The sequence below is a fragment of the Rhinatrema bivittatum genome, chromosome 4, assembly GCF_901001135.1.
Source record: "Rhinatrema bivittatum chromosome 4, aRhiBiv1.1, whole genome shotgun sequence".
Classification (NCBI taxonomy): domain Eukaryota; kingdom Metazoa; phylum Chordata; class Amphibia; order Gymnophiona; family Rhinatrematidae; genus Rhinatrema; species Rhinatrema bivittatum.
Genome location: NC_042618.1, coordinates 102729370 through 102747722, shown reverse-complemented (window position 1 = coordinate 102747722; position 18353 = coordinate 102729370). Strand labels below are relative to the sequence as shown.

At 51.7% G+C, this 18353-nt stretch overlaps 1 protein-coding gene across 1 annotated transcript in view; it reads right to left on the bottom strand.

The window, feature by feature from the left end:
• KNL1 (kinetochore scaffold 1) overlaps positions 1–18353 on the bottom strand; it is a 629191-nt gene that overhangs the window by 153164 nt on the left and 457674 nt on the right. Inside the window, 1 exon segment of the mRNA XM_029598563.1 lies at positions 17537–17638. Coding sequence (XP_029454423.1) covers positions 17537–17638 — 102 coding nt within the window.

The following is an 18353-nucleotide window of genomic DNA, read 5'->3' as shown; positions in this document are numbered from 1 at the left end:
TACCTGTCATCCAACTTTGCGGTCGATTCCCGACTTCGCTGCACGGTGACTGCCAGTCATCAACTGCACCCTGGGTGTTTTTTCATGGCATAGACTAGTTTTCGTCAGTGCCCCCAGATCATGTCTATCACGGATCCGCATGAGGTTTGGAACCTCTGCCTGGGGGGCCTCACACAACGTCCGTGGGTGGCCCATTTGTGTGACCAGATGACCCCCCCAAAGGGCGTCGGGAGCACCTCGATAGAGATGAAGAAACTTCTCAGGGCCCCAGTCTCCTATTCCTGTGTCGGCTCCATCACTGCTGAGAGGTTGCGGAGAGCCCCTTGACACACTTCCCCTGGCTGTTCCTCTCACCAGTACCTCCAAGGATTGCGGGGACGGTGATAGATCAATGGTTTCCCCACTCTCCCAGATATTGGGATCTTCTGCTTCCTTGGCACCGGGGAAAGAACAGGGCCAAGCACCGAGGGAGATCCCACAAGCATCACTACCGGTCACTGTGAACGCACAGCTCTGGTCCGGAGCAGCACCGGCGACTGCCGGGCCACCACCAAAGCCACACCAGCCATTGGAGGCCCCATCCTCCAATGCCCCCGATAGTCCTAGGTGTTCCCCACAGACACTGGTGCCAGGCACCGTGCCACCTCGGAGACCTGAGGAAGAGCCGGTGACACCTCGTCCCCCTCCCTCAGTCCTGGCTACTCCAAACTTTCAGGAGGAGATGGACCGCAGGGTGCAGTCCGCGATGCTTAAGGCTCTCCAGAGCGTTGAGCTGTCGATGCCATTGAACCCTATACTGGTGCCCAAGCTTCCGCCATAGATGCTAGCACCCCTGCTGGAGCACATGGACGTCCTCCTGGGCGCTCTTCCGACACAGCCGGTGCCCGAGGGACCCTCTGTTCCCCAGCGGCCACCGATGCTCTCCAAGGGAGCGATCCTGATTCCTGGGTACTCAGAGGAGGAAGATACGGCTGGTACTGTGTTTCCCAGACCACGGTTCCCTGAGCCTTGCCAGGTCCTTCTGGGCTCTCAAGGCCTCCGGTCCCACTCGATGACAGGGGAACAGTCGATTCCCACGGTGCCCTTGAGGCTTCCGAAGGCATCGGAGCCCAGGGATGTTGCCCCCTCATGGACCTCGCCCACAGCATGCTGGTCCCAGTGAGGAGGAAGGGCCATATGACCCTTGGGGTGATGACTCCATGGAGTCATCCTCCGTTTATTCGGATGACTCCCTTTCTGAGCCTTCCCCTCTGGAGGAACGGCGCTAGTTGCCCCTCCAAGGACCTGTACTTTACAGGATTTGTCAGGGCTATGGCTGAGGCCATTCCCTTTCAAATGCTCACTGAGGAGGACGCTCAACATAAGATGCTGGAGGTTCTCCAGTTCATTGACGCTCCTAAGGAGATCATGGCGGTTCCTATCCAGGACATATTCAAGGACCTCCTCCTCCGCATTTGGGAGCACCCCGTTTCTATCTCCCCTGTCAATAGATAGGCTGACGCCACCTACTTGGTGCGGCAGGCTGTGGGGTTTGAGAAGCGGCACCTCCCCCACCAGTCAGTGGTTGTGGAGTCTGCTCTGAAAAAGGCCCAGCGCTCCCGCACCCATGCTTTCGCCACTTCAAGACGTGAGCACAGGGAGCTGGATGCCCTAGGCAGGAAAGTCTTCCAAGGCGTCATGCTGGTGGCCCGCATCGCCGCCTACCAGCTCCATATGACCCAATATAACCTCAATCTCTGAAAACGGGTTCAGGTCAACAACAGGAGGCCCCTTTCGGCCATTGTCCTGCTGGGTCTCGAGGCTGGGAAGCACAAAGTGCGTTCCACCTATGTTGTATTTGAGATGGCGGCCCGCGAAGCTACAGTTGGCATCGGCGCCAGGAGAATGGCATGGCTCAGAGCCTCTGACTTCCGGCCGGAGGTCCAAAACAGGCTAGCCGACTCCCCTGCACAGGTGAAAACCTCTTCGGGGATAAAGTCTGGGATGCGGTAGTGCTATTGAAGGACTATCACGACACCCTTCAACAGCTTTCCGCTAGTGCTTCTGACGCCCCGTCCTCAGTCAGGATGTCCTCTAGGCCAGATTCCCGAAAGCCATTTTACAGGCAGAGGAAGTGCTATCCTCCAGCTTCCAGGGCTTGCACGCCTTGCACCAGGCTCCAGGGACAGCCCTTGCCAGCGAGTGCCAAGGCCCCAGCTGGCGACTCAGCAAGCCCTGGCCATGGGCTTTTGATGGCGGCGAGGAAGAGGCCAGTTGACCGTACCCATGACGGATCCCCTGGTCGGAGGCAGGCTCTTGAGCTTCGTCCATCGCTGGGAAAAGATCATGTTAGACCGATGGGTCCTCACTAACATCCATCAGGGTTACCATCTAAACTTCAGTCGGCTCCCGGAGACCTCTCCCCCATGTCCATCGTGGGGTTCGTCTGTCCACCAGATCATACTTCAGGCAGAACTTACTGCTCTCCTCATGGCGGGCGCGGTGGAACCAGTCCCTTGCCTTCAGCGGGGCCGAGGGTTCTATTCGAGGTGTTTCCTCATTCCGAAAAAGAAGGGTGGCTTGCACCCTCTGGGCATTGAACAAGTTTCTCATAAGAGAAAAGTTCAAGATGGTCTCTCCGGGCATGCTGCTCCCGCTCCTCAGAGGAGGAGACTGGCTTTACTCCCTCGATCTCAAGGAGCCTTATGTGCACATTGCTATCTTGCCCAGCCTCCAGAAGTACCTCTGCTTCATGGTGGGGAAAGCACATTACCAGTACAAAGTGCTGCCCTTCAGGCTGGCATCACCTGCCCGCAATTTTACCAAATGCCTAGCAGTGGTGGCTACCTACCTCAAGCATCACTCGGTGCACGTGTTCCCCTACTTGGACAACTGGATGCTTAAGAGAGACTCCCGCACAGGAGCCTTGCATGCTCTGGCCCTGACGGTGCAGGCTTTGGGGTTTGTTACCAACTTCCCCAAGTCTCATCTCTGCTCGTCTCCTCAGCTGGACTTCTTAGGCGCCAGACTAGACAAGGCACAGGCAAAAGCTTTTTTGCCCAGGGATCGAGCAATCGCCCTTGCCTCGCTGGCTACCCTTATTCAGAACAGCCAGAAGGTACCAGCCTGCCTTCTGCTCCACCTGTGGTGCACTTGGCAGCCTCTGTCCATGTGAACCATCTGGCTCGCCTCTGCATGAGGATGGCCCAATGGACCTTGCGGTACCAGTGGCGACAGGCTTCCCAGGATCTTGAGGCTCCTGTTGCAATCATGGATGCTCTGTAAGAGTCTCTACCCTGGTGGGAAGATCTTTCCAACCTGGAAAAAGGACTTCCCTTCTAATCCTCTCCGCCCCAGGCGATTCTCATCATCAATGCTTCCCCTCAGGGCTGGGGAGCTCATGTGAATGGTATCCACATGCAAGGTCTCTGGACTGCTTCTGAAGCCTGCTGTCAGATAAACTTCCTGGAGTTCCGGGCAATCTGGTACGCCTTGTGGGTGTTCAGGGACCAGTTGTTGTCCAAGGAAGGCTTGATTTGGACGGACAACCAAGTTGCGATGTGGTACATCAACAAGCAGGGAGGTACAGGCTCATTCCTGCTGTGCCTGGAGGTGGTGAAGAGGACTTGGGACCTCTCGCAGGTTGCGTCTGCATGCCATGTATTTTATTTATTTATTTAGGAGTTTTTATATACCGTCATTAAGTTATTCACCATCATAACGGTTTACAAAAGGGCACCTGTATCAAAAAATATGGGTCGTACATTACATAGGGCGTGCCATTAGTTTTCGGTAACAAAAAGGCATTTAATTGGGGGATTGAGTGTTTCATGGTAATATGTCCTGATGGTTGACTACAGTTAAAATAGGTTGAACTAGTTCAGTAAGGAGCATTAAATTAGGCATTTGGTGCTTTAAGCCGCATATCCTTGATTACCTGCCGGATCATCTGAATGCCCTGGTGGATCGCTTAAGTCGCTTCTTTCAGCCTCACGAATGGTTCCTCCAACCAGGAGTGGAGACTGAGCTGTTTTGCTGCTGGACCTCTTCGCCTCCCCTCACAACTACAAGGTGAGCAAGTTCTGCTCCCTATTGTCGGGGGACAAACATCCAATCTGCGATGCCTTCTCCCTCCACTGGGGGAGAGGCCTGCTATGTGCGTACCCCCCTTTGCCGCTCCTGCTGAAGATGTTGTTGAAGCTGCAACAGGACGGCAGGTCTATGATCCTGGAGGCGCCTTTTTGACCACGTCAAGTCTGGTTCCCGCTTCTGCAGGACTTGGTGCGGGCCCCCGTCCGGCTGGGGATGGCGCCCAATCTCACCTCTCAGAATTAGGGCACCCTGCGCCATCTAAACCTCTGGGCTTTGGCCCTGATGGCTTGGATGTTGAGCGCATATTCCTTCAGCCTCTGGTGCTCTCGGACTGCGTCTCCCAGGTACTGGTGGTGTCCTGAAAACCCTCCACCAGAAAGTCCTACAGTTTGAAGTGGACGAGAACTTCCATCTGGTGTGCAGGGCATGGCTTGGATCCCTTCTCCTGGCCCCTCCCTTAGATATTGGACTACTTGTGGCACTTCTCCGAGTCAAGGCTTCAGACCAGCTCGGTCAGGGTCCACCTGAGTGCTGTCAGTGCATACCATTGGGGTGTCGCTGGTAGGCCGGTTCATGCGGGGCCTCCTCCAGCTGAAGCCCCCTCTTCGGCCTCCTGTTGCAGCTTGGGTACTCAATGTTGTCCTGGCACATCTCATGCGAACTGCAATCTTGCAACCTGAAGTTCCTCACCTGGAAAGTTCTGTTTCTGGTGGCAATTACTTCAGCTCGTAGGGTCAGTGAGCTTCAAGCTCTGGTGACCTACCCACCATACACAAAGTTCTTCCATGATCGTGTGGTGTTACGTATGCATCCGAAGTTCCTGCCCATGGTGGTATCAGATTTACAACTAAATCAGTCCACCGTGTTACCCATCATCTTCCCCAGGCTTCATGCCCACTCAGGGGAGCGAGCCATTCACACCTTTGACTGCAAAAGGGCTTTCTTTCTGAATCGTACGGCAAGTCACAGATAGTCCACCCAGCTCTTCGTATCTTTTGATTCCAACAAACTGGGAATCAGACCCTGTTGAACTGGTTGGTGGATTGCATTGCCTTTTGCTATCAGCAGGCAGGCCTCCTGCTTGCCGGCAGAGTAAAGGCTCACTCTGTGCGGGCCATGGCGGCATTGGTAGCTCATTTGAGCGCAGTCCCCGTTGTCGAGATTTGCCGGGCCGCAACCTGGAGTTCTCTTCACATGTTTGCTGCTCATTACTGTTTGGACAAGGACGGGCGTCAGGACAGTGCCTTTGGTCAATCCATCCTCCGCAACCTGTTCCAGTCCTGAACCCAATTTTTCCTTCTGTACTCTGTGGGAACCAGACAGTCCCTATTCGGCCCATGGCGCCGCAGTTCTTGCTGTGCCTGTTGGCACTTTGGTTGGTCGCTGTGGTCCCTATAGTGGCCAGAGACAATCTGGAGCTTGGTATTCACCCACATGTGAGGACTATCATCCTGCTTGTACTACGAGAAAGCGCAGTTACTTACTTGTAACAAGTGTTCTCATAGGACAGCAGGATGCGAGTCCTCAGGAATCCCGCCCATGTCCTCATGGAGTTGGGTTCTCCTTTTGGTTTGTTTTATTTTTTTTTTTGCTTGTGTGTTTTTGTCTATATTTCAAGACTGAAGGGGGACCTTGCATGGACACGTGGATAGCACCATGCTGGGCAAGCTCAGTGTGTTAGTCAAAGCTTCTAGAAACTTTGATGAAAGTTTTCCGTACCCTGCTCCATCGGATGATGTCACCCATATGTGAGGACTAACATCCTGCTGTCCTAGGAGAACACCTGTTACAGGTAAGCAACTGCGCCTTGTGCTTGGCGGGTTACAATAAACAAAATACAAATCAAATATATTCATGCAATACAGATACACTCCCCTAAAAAGCTTACAAAAATAACTAAAAATACAGGTTAATAGTTATAACTTCACTTCTCATAAGATTCTAAAAATAAAGTTTTCAGTTGTTTTCGAAATAACAGAAATCCTGCTTCCTTGTTTTGCATAAGCAAGCCTCTCTAACAGAAGGGACTTTCAACAATCTCAGATCTTGGGAATGAAGAGACCGATCTGTGATGTAAAATTATAATAAATTCTGTAAATATAATGGGCCGTCCACTTTCAATGTTTTAAAAATTAAAACCAGAAATTTACAACGAATACAAAGTAGGAGTGGCAACCAATGTAACATGGTCCCAAGGCCGGCCACGCATAGCTAATTTTGCAGCAGAATTTTGCAATTCTGGTTCCTGGCAATCCCATATATAAGGCAAGCCACAGAAGCAGCCAGAGAATAGATCCATTCTCGATATATCATCATATAGAGCAACGGAGTGTAGAAAAATTAACTAGTCCTTACAGGTTTATGATATCTTGTCTTTACTCCAAAGAAACTCCTCAATCTTAGACAAATAAATTGGTGCAATGAAAGTTGATGTCCCCCGACATGGTTACTGTGTTTTGCCCCACAGGCTGCATCGGGAGGGACAAAGGACCAAAGTTTTATATGCTTTCATAAGTTCATTCTAGGGGGACATCAACTTTTATTGCACCAATTTATTTGTCTAATATATCATAAACCTGTAAGGACTAGTTAATTTTTCTACACTCCATTAATCCCATATATAAACCACTGCAGTATTCTATGAATGAAAGAACAAATAATTGCACCAAAGTATAAAAATCATTCCGCTCCAAGATATATCGCAGCCTAGCATTTGTAATTTGGGAAAATGTAGAGATTACTTACCTGATAATCTCCTTTTCCTTAGTGTATGCAGATGGACTCAGAACAAGTGGGTATAGTGTGCTCGTGCTAGCAGTTGGAGACGGATCTGACGTCAGCACGGGTACATATACCCCCACAGGAAGTGAAGCAACTTAGTAATCTACCTTGCAAAAGCTGCTATGGAAATATGTGTACTGACCGATCAAATAATTAATGAAACAGGATTCCCCTGGCCGATTGAAAGGAGCTGGAGACCGCCAGCGTTCCCAACCGGAAGGCGTCGACACCTGGTAGAGTGGACGCTCTCGTGTAAGAAATGACATGCCTTACCTTGAATTGGTGAAACCCATGTCTACCGGCAGCTGGGCGGGATGGTGAGTCCATCTGCATACACTAAGGAAAAAGAGATTATCAGGTAAGTAATCTCTACATTTCCTAGCGTGTAGCAGATGGACTCAGAACAAGTGGGATGTACAAAAGCTACTCCCGGACTGGGTGGGAGGCTGCCTGAGGACCGCGTAGGACTGCCCTCGCAAATGCTGTGTCCTCCCTGGCCTGGACGTCCAGACGGTAAAACCTAGAGAAGGTATGGAGGGAGGACCACGTCGCCGCCTTACATATCTCCGCGGGCGACAGCATCCTAGATTCTGCCCAAGAGGCCGCCTGCGCTCTGGTGGAATGAGCCTTGACCTGCAGAGGCGGTGGCTTCCCGGACTCTATGTAGGCTGCTCTGATAACTTCTTTGATCCAGCGGGCGATGGTGGGCCGTGAGGCCGCTTCCCCTTGTTTCTTCCCGCTGTGAAGGACGAATAGATGGTCCGTCTTTCGTATCGCTTCTGTCATTTCCAGGTATCTGGGCAGCAATCTGCCGATGTCGAGATGGCGCAGCAAACGCCCTTCTTCCGATTTCTTCAAACCCGCCGTGGTCGGCAGGGATATGGTTTGGTTGAGGTGAAAGTGTGAGACTACTTTGGGTAAGAAGGAAGGAACCGTGCGAAGATGGATAGCTTCTGGAGTGATTCTGAGAAACGGATCACAGCAGGACAGTGCTTGTAGCTCTGAGATGCGGCGTGCTGAACACACTGCCAGCAAGAACACCATCTTCAAAGTTAGAGAACGGAGAGACAGACCCCGGAGGGGTCTGAAGGTGGATCCCGCGAGGAAATCCAAAACTATGTTGAGGTTCCACAGGGGCACTGGCCACATCAGTGGCGGACGAATGTGCTTGACTCCTTTCAGGAAGCGGGAAACATCTGGGTGCGTGGCAATGGTCTTGCCATCCCTCCTGGGACCGTAGCAAGACAGTGCCGCCACCTGAACCTTGATGGAGATTAGGGAGAGACCCTTCTGAAGCCCATCCTGCAAGAAATCCAGAACCATAGGGATTGTGGTCGCATGTGGATTGGTGCCATGAGTGTCGCACCAGGCTTCAAATAATCTCCAGATCCTTATGTAGGTGAGGGACGTGGAAAACTTGCGGGTTCGGAGGAGTGTATCTATCACCGGCTCAGAGTATCCTCTTTTCTTCAGCCTAGCCCTCTCAATGGCCAGACCGTAAGAGAGAACTGAGCCGGATATTCGTGGAGGATGGGACCTTGACGTGGCAGGTCCCTAAGAGGAGGCAGGGGAAAGGGCTCCTCTGTCAGTAGTCTTCTCATGTCCGCGTACCAGGGTCTTCTTGGCCAGTCTGGTGCCACTAGAAGAACTAGGCCTCTGTGTCTCTGAATCTTGTGTACAAGGGCACCCAGCAGTGGCCACGGGGGAAAAGCGTATAGCAGGGTCCCTGGAGGCCATGGCTGAACCAGCGCGTCGATCCAGTGAGAGAACGGATCTCGCTTGCGGCTGAAGTATCTGGGTACTTGAGCATTGGACCTGTCCGCCAGTAGGTCCATGTCCGGAGTCCCCCACTGATCCACAATCACCTGGAAGGCTGTGGGGGACAACTGCCATTCTCCCGGATTTAGGCTTTCCCTGCTGAGGAAGTCTGCAGTGGTGTTGTCCCTTCCGGCAATGTGGACGGCGAAGTCCTGGAGATTCGCCTCTGCCCAAGCCATCAGCGGGGCTATCTCTAGGGACACCTGTTGGCTTCTGGTTCCGCCTTGTCGGTTGATGTATGCCACCGTGGTGGCGTTGTCGGACACCACTCTGACTGCTCTGTTCCGCAGTCTGGGAGCAAATTGCAGGCAGGCTAACTGGACTGCCCGTGCCTCTAGGCGGTTGATGTTCCACCCTGACTCTTCTCTGCTCCACCGCCCTTTGGCGGTGAGCTCTTTGCAGTGTGCTCCCCATCCGCTCAGGCTGGCATCTGTGGTGAGCAGGGTCCACGTGGGGGAGGACATCTTCGACCCCCTGCTCGTGTGGTTGGACTGCAACCACCACCGTAGCTGGGTCCGCACTCTGGCGGGTAGGGGAGGATGCACGGAGTAATTCCGGAAGCGTGGGCTCCATCAAGAGAGGAGGGAGCGTTGCAGTGGTCTCATATGGGCCCGCGCCCATGGTACCACTTCCAGGGTGGATGCCATGAGAACGGGAACCTGCAGGTAATCCCAAGCTATGGGTCGGCTGGCTCCCATCAAGGACCGTAAACGAGTCTGGAGCTTTAACCTTCTCTTGGTGGTTAGGCTGACTTTGTCTGCCTAGGTATCGAACCGGACTCCCAGGTATTCCAGTGATTGGGAAGGTTGTAGGCAACTCTTGTTTAGGTTGACTACCCATCCCAGGCTTTCCAGAAGGGAGACCACTCTGCTGGTTGTCCGATGGCTCTCCTCTCGTGATTTCGCCCTGATCAGCCAATTGTCTAGGTATGGATGGACAAGGATTCCTTCCTGTCTGAGCGCCGCTGCTACCACTACGATCACCTTGGAGAAGGTCCGCGGCGCTGTGGCTAACCCGAAGGGCAAAGCCCGGAATTGGAAGTGTCGTCCCAGAACCTTGAAGCGTAGGTAGCGCTGATGATCCCGATGGATCGGGATATGCAGGTAGGCTTCTGACAAGTCTAAGGCCGTGAGGAATTCCCCTGGCTGTACTGCGGTCTTGACTGAGCGCAGGGTTTCCATGCGAAATCTCAGGACCTTTAAGTATCGGTTGACTGACTTGAGGTCCAAAACGGGCCGGAAAGTGCCCTCTTTCTTGGGTACCATGAAATAAATGGAATAGTGCCCAGAATCCATTTTCCATGCAGGTACTGGGATTATGGCTTTCAAGGACATGAGCCTCGCCAGGGTAGCTTCCAATGCCGCCTTCTTGTGGATTGGACACGGAGATTCCACAAACCTGTCCGGAGGGATGTGATGGAAGTCCAGAAAATACCCCTCTCGGATGATGGCGAGAACCCACCGGTCCGACGTAATCTCGACCCATCTGGGGTAGAAGAGGGTTAACCTGCCCCCTATGGCTTCGTCCCCCGGATGGATCGGCTGATTCTCATTGTGAGGCGCGGCCGGGACCTGAACCCGAGCCGGCTCCCCTCTTGTGCTGCTTGGTCCGAAAGGACTGGTTCCTGGCCTGAGGACGAGGTGCCTGGTAGCGACTCCTATAGGGAGTGAAGCGTTGGGAGCTTCTACCTATGGAGGGCCTCGGAAAGGTGCGCTGGTTCCTCTTGGACCTGTCTTCCGGCAGTCGAGGTACTGGAGAGGCGCCCCATGTGCCGGCCAGTTTATCTAGGTCGCTGCCGAACAGAAGAGAACCCTTGAACGGCATTCTAGTGAGACGTGTCTTAGAAGGAGCATCGGCTGACCAGTTCCGTATCCAGAGCTGCCTCCTGGCTGCTACTGAGGGTGAGACCCCCTTGGCTGTCGTACGGACTAGGTCGGAGGCGGCATCCTTGAGGAACGAGAGAGCTGACTCCATGTCTGCTGCCGGGGCATTGTTCCTGACCTGTGACAAACAGGAACGCATCACCAATGTGCAGCAGGTTGCGATCCGCAGAGACAGAGTTGCCACCTCAAAGGTTTGTTTCAGGATGGCGTCCAGGCGGTCATGAGCCTCCTTGAGGGCCGCCCCCCCCCCTCCACTGGAATGGTAGTGCGCTTGACCACAGCGCTAACTATGGCGTCCACCTTGGGGCACGCCAGCATATCCTTGATTGCCGGGTCCAGGGGGTACATGCCAAACAGGGCCCGACCCCCTTTGAATGAGGCCTCCGGCGCATTCCACTCCAAATCGATCAGCTGCTGTGCCGCTTGCAGGAAGGGGAAATGGCGGGCCGTCGGACGAAGACCCTCCACCAGGGTGTTCTGATTGGATGCGCAGAAGTTATGCGTACTACGCGCGCACAAGTTGTGTGTACGAACTACGAACTTTCTGCGCACGGTGCAGTTATTCGCACAGCTGTGCATGCGGCCTAGTTGTGCACGCCGCTGTGCACGCAGTCAAGCATGTGGCTTTACTGGCGCGCTCAAGTTAGGCGCCTCAGACCTCCGGCCTGCCCCACGCGTACTGTCAGTCGAGGGGGGAAAATGGCACAGACGACTCCGATGGCAAAACGGCGACCCCCCGGGAGGGTCTCCACCTGTGTGGACCCTCGAACCGAATCGGGGCCTAGCCAAAGGAGGGCTGCTCAACCCGATTTCAAACCTCATCAGGAGGAAGATCTGTACGGCTATTCGAACCTTGGAGACCGGAGACTTAAAAGTAAAGGTTTCTACCTTACCTGGTCTTGGCGCTTACTGGTTGCGTGCTGGGAGGTCTCCAGCTGCGGGGGAGAGGGGAATACCTTCACTGCCGCGCTCGAATCTACACCCGCTGCCTTTTAGCCACCCTGAGAAAGTCCACGCCGGGAATTGGCTGCCGGACCAAGGCTCACCTCTGAGGGATATCGAAATCACCTCAGGAATGTCTCGACTGTAGGCGGGACCGTTAGGTTTCACCACAGGAGAAGCGGGGCTCTCTTCTTAACAGGTAAATTTTCTTTTCTTCTTTGTTGAAAATGTTACACTATTCTCTTTTGGATAGTGTCCGCATCTGCTATGGAGATGGAGAAATACTGAAGAGCTAAGCTTGCTGCATGGGTATATGTAGAGTGACGTCAGCTTTGAAATCTGACTCAGTCTCCCATCTGCTATCAGGAGAGCACAATACCCATTGGTCCTGAGTCCATCTAGCTACACGCTAGGAAAATACCCTGCGACAGAGCCCAAGCCCAGATCTGCACTGCCTCCTGACAGAGGAGGTACGATCCTGTGCCTCCCTGCTTGATATACCATATTGCTACCTGATTGTCCGAATCAGGACTGCTTTGTGGGACAGCTGATCTTGAAGTGCCAAGAGCACATAGCGGATCGCCCGAAGCTCCAAGAAGATTATCTGGGACTAAGCTTCCTGAGCTATCCAGTGCTCTTGCATGTGAAGGCTGTCCACATGCACCCCCAGCCGTGGGGGGAGGCATCTGTGGTAAGGACTACTTGAGGTAACGCAGGTTGGAAAGGAACCCCCTGTTCCAGATTGGAGAGATTCTCCCATCAGGACAGGGAAATCCTCAGGGGCTGCAAGACGGGGACTGGAGCACCAAGGGCCTGGGATGCCTGCTGTCACTGCGACCGCAGAGTCCATTGCGCCTTGCGCATGCAGAGACGGGCCAAAGGGGTGACATGGACAGAAGCTGCCCAGAAATAGAAGCAGGAGATGAGCAGTTACCTGCTGACTGCTGCCCACCAAGGCCACCAGCGAGGACAGGGCAAGAGCCCAATCGTGGGGCAAAAACGTCCTCACTGGAGTCGTGTCCAGCCTGGCTCCAATGAAGTCTAGCTGGAGGGGACAGGTAGAGGTTGGCCTTCGGGTAGTTGACTACAAACCCCAGAAAGTGCAGCACCTGTATGGTAAGGGTCAAAATGCTCAACGCTCCTTCACGGGAGTTGCTTTTGACCAACCATTCGTCTAGGTAAAGGAAGACATGCACCCCCTGATGTCTGAGGTGCGCTGCAACCACTGCTAGGTATTTGGTGAAGACTCGAGGAGCTGATGCCAAGCCAAACGGCGGTACTCTGTACTGGTAGTGAGCTTGCCTCACCATGAGGCGGAGGTACTTTCTGTGCCTCGGGAGGATGGCAATATGAGCCTAGGCATCTTTGAGATCGAGGGAACAGAGCCAGTCTCCTCTCCTGAGGAGTGGCATTAGAATGTCCAGAGAGACCATCTTGAACTTTTCCTTGTGGAAGAATTTGTTCAAGGCCCTGAGATCGAGAATGGGGTGTATCAATTCTCTTTGGTATCAGGAAATACCTCGAGTAAAACCCTTACCCTTGCTGACAATGGGGAATGGGTTCTACTGCTCCTGCCGCTAGAAGGGTAGAGAGTTCCGTTAGAAATATATCCTGCGGGATGGACAACCCCCATGATGGACATGGGGTACAGTCTGTTGGGACGTCACTGAAGTTCAGAAATACCCCTCGCAGGTGGCAATATGGCGGCGTGAACAGGTTACGTGAACGCTGAGCTCTGATTTCTGCAATTTAGGTTTCTGAAATAATGCCTGCGAAAAGGAAGGGAAAGCTCCATGTCTTTCCTTCGGACCTGGAGCTAACGACTCAGCGATTGATAACATTTCACATACCTGTGAAGGAGCTTGAAATGGGAGGAGAAACCCCCGCTGCAGGAACTAGCGGTGGAGCACTGGTTTTGCTGGGGAAAATTACGCTTAGCCTCCCGGATCCTCGGAAGCCCGCGATAGCAGTTCTCCCTGACCTCTCTGAGGCAGCTGGGTCGCTGAGCTATGACGCGGCTCAGGCAAACCCAACGGAAGCCAGAGAGTAGGAGCAGCTGTGACTTCGATACAGACCTCGGAGGAGCAGGAAACATCAGAAGCAGAGGGATTGGCCTCGGCGTCCCCGAGTCAACTCCGATCCGGGAGAGAGAGAAGGAAGTATCGGAGAGACCAGCTGCTGGAACTGGGAGGAATTTGCTGGCTGGAATTTCACCTGTGCTGGAAGTGGGTGAGTTTTCCCAGCATCCCTGCTTCCAAATGCCATTAAAGCCAGCTACAATCACGCTGGATACTATATGGGACCTAGTGACTACATTAGGGAATGTTGTGGGTGAAATTAATGATAAAATGGATGCTTTTGGCCAGAAGATTGACTCACATGATGCACAGATAGAAGAAATAAGGCCACGAATGGAGACTGTGGAAACAGAGCTGATGAGGAATCAGGAATATAAAGCTAAGATGGTGAAAGATTTCAACGCTGTATCACGCAGGTTGGAACATTTGGAAAACCACTCAAGACACCTGAACTTAAGATTTATAAATTTCCCAAAGATAGTGGGTGAACTCTCTTATGTGTCATTGAGAAAATATTTCTCGGAGGTTTTGAAATTTCAGGAGGGAGAAATCCCTTCAGTTAATAACCTTTTTTACTTACCAGTTTATGCTAAAAACCGAGAAATTTCTCAAAATATTGCAGCTAAAGGGAATCTTACTAAATTTTTGGAAGACTCCACTTCTGAATTCTATGAATGTGCTACGTTAATGGTATCATTTATTACTGAGAGGGATGTTAGTGAAATAATGAAAAGATATTTTAGGAATATGGACGTGCCCTTTAGGGGCATACAGATTCGTATATATCCAGATTTTGCTCCAGAATTTTTAGTATTAAGAGCTCAAGTAGTCTCTTTGGGGTTCTCATTTGTGTTAAAATATTCCTGTGTGTAATTAAGTCTTCAACAGAATGCTTTATTTTCTTCTACCCGGAGCAATTAAAATCTTTTCTTAATGCTAGGAGGGTTGTTTTAACCCCCCATTAAATAGTCCTAGAGCTAGGTTCATAAAGTAAATAAGACTCCTGTATTTTGTCATGTTAATAGAACAAACTTCTTAAACAGTTAAGGTATTAAGTCTCCAATTATTTTCATGCCCTCAGGCCTACGTTTCTTTAAGGGGAGCTGCAATTGTTCTGTAATTTGATAAAAATGAAAATTTTCTTATGTATTGAACTTGCATATCCATTTTCTTTTAGTAAGATGTTGTCTTGCTGTAATGTTAAATTAGGAGAAAAAAAAAAAAGAAATACCCCTCGCGAACGATGGCGAGGACCCACCGTTCAGATGTGATGAGCGGCCAGCGGTGGGTGAAGCCAAGAAGCCTTTCCCCCACCACCGGGGAATTGAGTGCCAGGGGTACGACGCATTGACTCCTGCTCCTTTGCCTCCAGTTAAAAGCCCATAGGCGGGCCCTGCTGGAAAGCCGGCTTGGCCCTGGGAGTTTGCTGTTGACAGGGGCAACCTCTAGAACCAGCCTGGGATGTGCAAGTCTAGGTGGCTGGAGGATAATACTTCGGCTGCTGATAAAAGGACTTCCTGGAAGTCAGTTGTGAAGATTTCCTGGCACAGGAGGGTGGGTCATATGCACTAGTGGATAGCTGTTGAAGGGTTTCATGGTGATCCTTTAAGCTGAGTTACCGCATCCCTGACCTCATCCCCAAACAGATTTTCCTCTGGACAAAGGTCTGAAGAACAGAGGCAGGCCATCCTATGGGCACCGATGCCCATGGCGGCCACCTGTGCTGCCTTTTCAAAAACACCTTGTGTTTACCGGCTTCTAGGCCCTGTTGTACAACAGCAGAGAATGATTGCTGTTGTAGCTGCGGCAGACATTCTCTGCAAGTTCCTGGACCTGTTTCCACAGGTTCCGGTTGTACTGGGTCATGTATAACTGATAGGAGGCGATACGAGCGATGAGCATAGCGCCCTGAAAGACCTTTCTACCTAAGTAATCCAGCTCCCTATCTCGCCCCAGGGAGGGGAGGAGGAATGGGTGCGAGAACGCTTGGCCTCTTTGAAAGCGGACTCCACAACCACAGATTGGTGGAGATGGCATTTCTCAAAACCTAAGGCCTGTTGCACCAGGTAAGTGGCGTCCGCCTTCCTGTTCACCAGAGAAATTGATATCAGGTGTTCCCACATCCTAAGGTGAAGATCCTTGAAGATGTCGTGGATAGGAACAGCCACTATCTCCTTAGGTGCATCGACAAACTGGAGAACTTCCAGCATCTTATGTTGTGCATCCTCCTCAGGAGTTGGAAGGGAATGGCTTTGGCCATGGCCTTCACAAGCCCCACAAAGGAAAAGTCCTTCAGGGGAGACTGACGCCTTTCCTCTGGTGGTGAAGGTTCTGGGAGGAGGCCAACCAGTCTCTTCAGAGGAATACTCGGAAGATTCATCTCCCCATGGATCATACGGGTCCTCCCCCTTGCTTAGGTTCCCAGAGGCTTATGTGGGTGAGGCCTGTCCAGACCTTTCACAGTCTGGGCATCGAGGGACCAGAGGGCACTGGTGGCATTGAGGGTGCTGATGGCCGCGGAAGGCCCGATGGCCCAGGGCACAGGCTTGGGGTAATTGTGGCCTCGGGACTAAAGCACTGGACTGTGCCAGCAGTTGGTGATGTCTTCCTCCTCCTCGGACCCAGTGATGGGAATTGCTCCCGAGGAGGGTATCAGTGGCCGTTGGGGGAACAGATGGTCCCCCAGTCACTGGCTGCGTCTGAAGAGCTCTGAGAAGGACATCCAGATGCTCGAGCAGAGGCGATAATAGAGATGATACAGGCTCCGGCACCGGTATAGGGACTGGTGCTGTGGCAATTCAATGCCCCATAAAGCTTGGAGCACCACACACTGCACCCTACGGTCCAACTCCTCCTGGAAGTCCGGTGAAAACAGGACTGATGGAGGGGGACAAGGCATCACCAGAGCCCTGAGGAGGCTTGGTGCCTGGCACCAATGTAGATGAGGAACACCTAGGACTCCTAGGTCTGCTGGAGGGTGGGGCCTCCTCACCACAGGGCCTCTTCAGTGGCAGCACAGTGGCTGCCAGTGCCGCACTGAAGCAAGAGACATGCACAGACGGCGACCGGCGGCGATGCTTTCGAGGTTTCCCACGGTGCTTGGTCCGGTCCTTCCCCGGCACCGAGGAAGTGGAGGAACCCAATGTCTGAAAAAGCACCAATAGTGGCAAGGGCTGATCAACTCTCAGTCCTTGGAAGTAGCTGCCAGGGGTGTAGAGAGATAAAGCGTATCTAGAGGTTCCCCCCACCCCCGGGCCTTGGGGATTCTGAAGCCGGTGTAGATGGAATGGACTTTTTGGGGCCAAAAAGTTTCTCTATTTTGTCGAGACGAGCATGATGGCCCTTGGGGGTCATCTGATCATGCAGCAGACACCCTCAGATGTCATGCGAAGCCTTCAGGCAGAGGATGCAAACCTCATGTGGGTCCATAATGGATATGGTCCGTGGGCACTGGGGGCATCGGCGAAAACCAGACGATGCCATGAAAATGAGCCAGTGAGCAATAGTCAGCAGTCACAGAGAAGCAAGCTGCCGGGAATCGACCGCGAAAAAGGTTGAATGGTAAAAAATAACCACTGTACTGCGCCTAAGGGACACCGTCCTGGGGAAGGATGACCCGCAAAGAATGGGAGAAAGACTTGCTTAAAAGCAGGAAAAAAGAGAGCACAAATGAACTCCAAGCACCGCAAACAACTTCACCATGGAAAAAAGGAGACTGAAGGGGGACCTCGCGTGGACACGCATACAGTGGCATGCTGGGCCAGTCGAAGCTTCTAGAAACTTTGACAAAAGTTTTCCGTGCCGGGCCCCATCTGATTATGTTACCCATCTGTGAGGACTACCATCCTGCTTGTCCTAGGAGATTACAATTACACTTTAGCTTGTTCCCTTTGTGTTTTTCATTAGTGTAGGAACTCTCCATAGGTCTGCTAAGAGGTTTCTCCCATCCTGTCTTTTACATACTTGTATTTTTCCAGTTGCTTTCCTATGGTCTGTGCTTCCTTCTGGAAGTTGTTTATCTGTGTGATAAGCTTCTCCTTTTGCTCCTCTAAGTTGTAAAGTTCCCTGTAGAGTAAGAATCAAAACATTTAACAGTAGCACTGACAACATACAAAAGCATAATTTGGAGTAATATACCTCTGCCAAGATCATTTATGGAGATGGATACATGATTACTTGAAGTCTGTTAATATGCATTTTGGAAATATTTAAATAAAATTCAGATTTAAAAATGTCATATTATGGGGAATTTGGCAATACTATCTGCACCATTCTGCCAAATCACCTATTTGAATTCAATATATACTATGAAGTCAAATTTCAAAAGAATTTACCTGGGTAATTTAAGCAGTTACTTGGGTAAAACTGGGGACTGAAACTGCCCTCTCCCTTTACAGGTAAAGGTACCAATGTTGTCGTCGTCCCCCCGCGTTGTAAAGGGATAGGTGGAGCCTGCAAACAATGTGCAGGAATTTAATTTTGAAATATCTGTGCAGAATTCATGGCACAGACTTACACCTGCTATACAGCAGGTAAAGGTTTGCAGTTTCTGAAGTACTCCAAAAGGAATTTTTGAAAATGTGCTTGCAAGCCCATGAATATAAAGTACCCATCAGCCTATAAGCAATATGTGGACTTTAAAAATTGCCCCATATAAATATTTCCTATGTTTTTACTTATCACTGTATACAATCTAAAACCAAAATATGGATAAACTGATGATACATTATTTGCCAGAGGAAATAGGAACAACCGCTGTTTAGGGTACCTTCTGAAATAC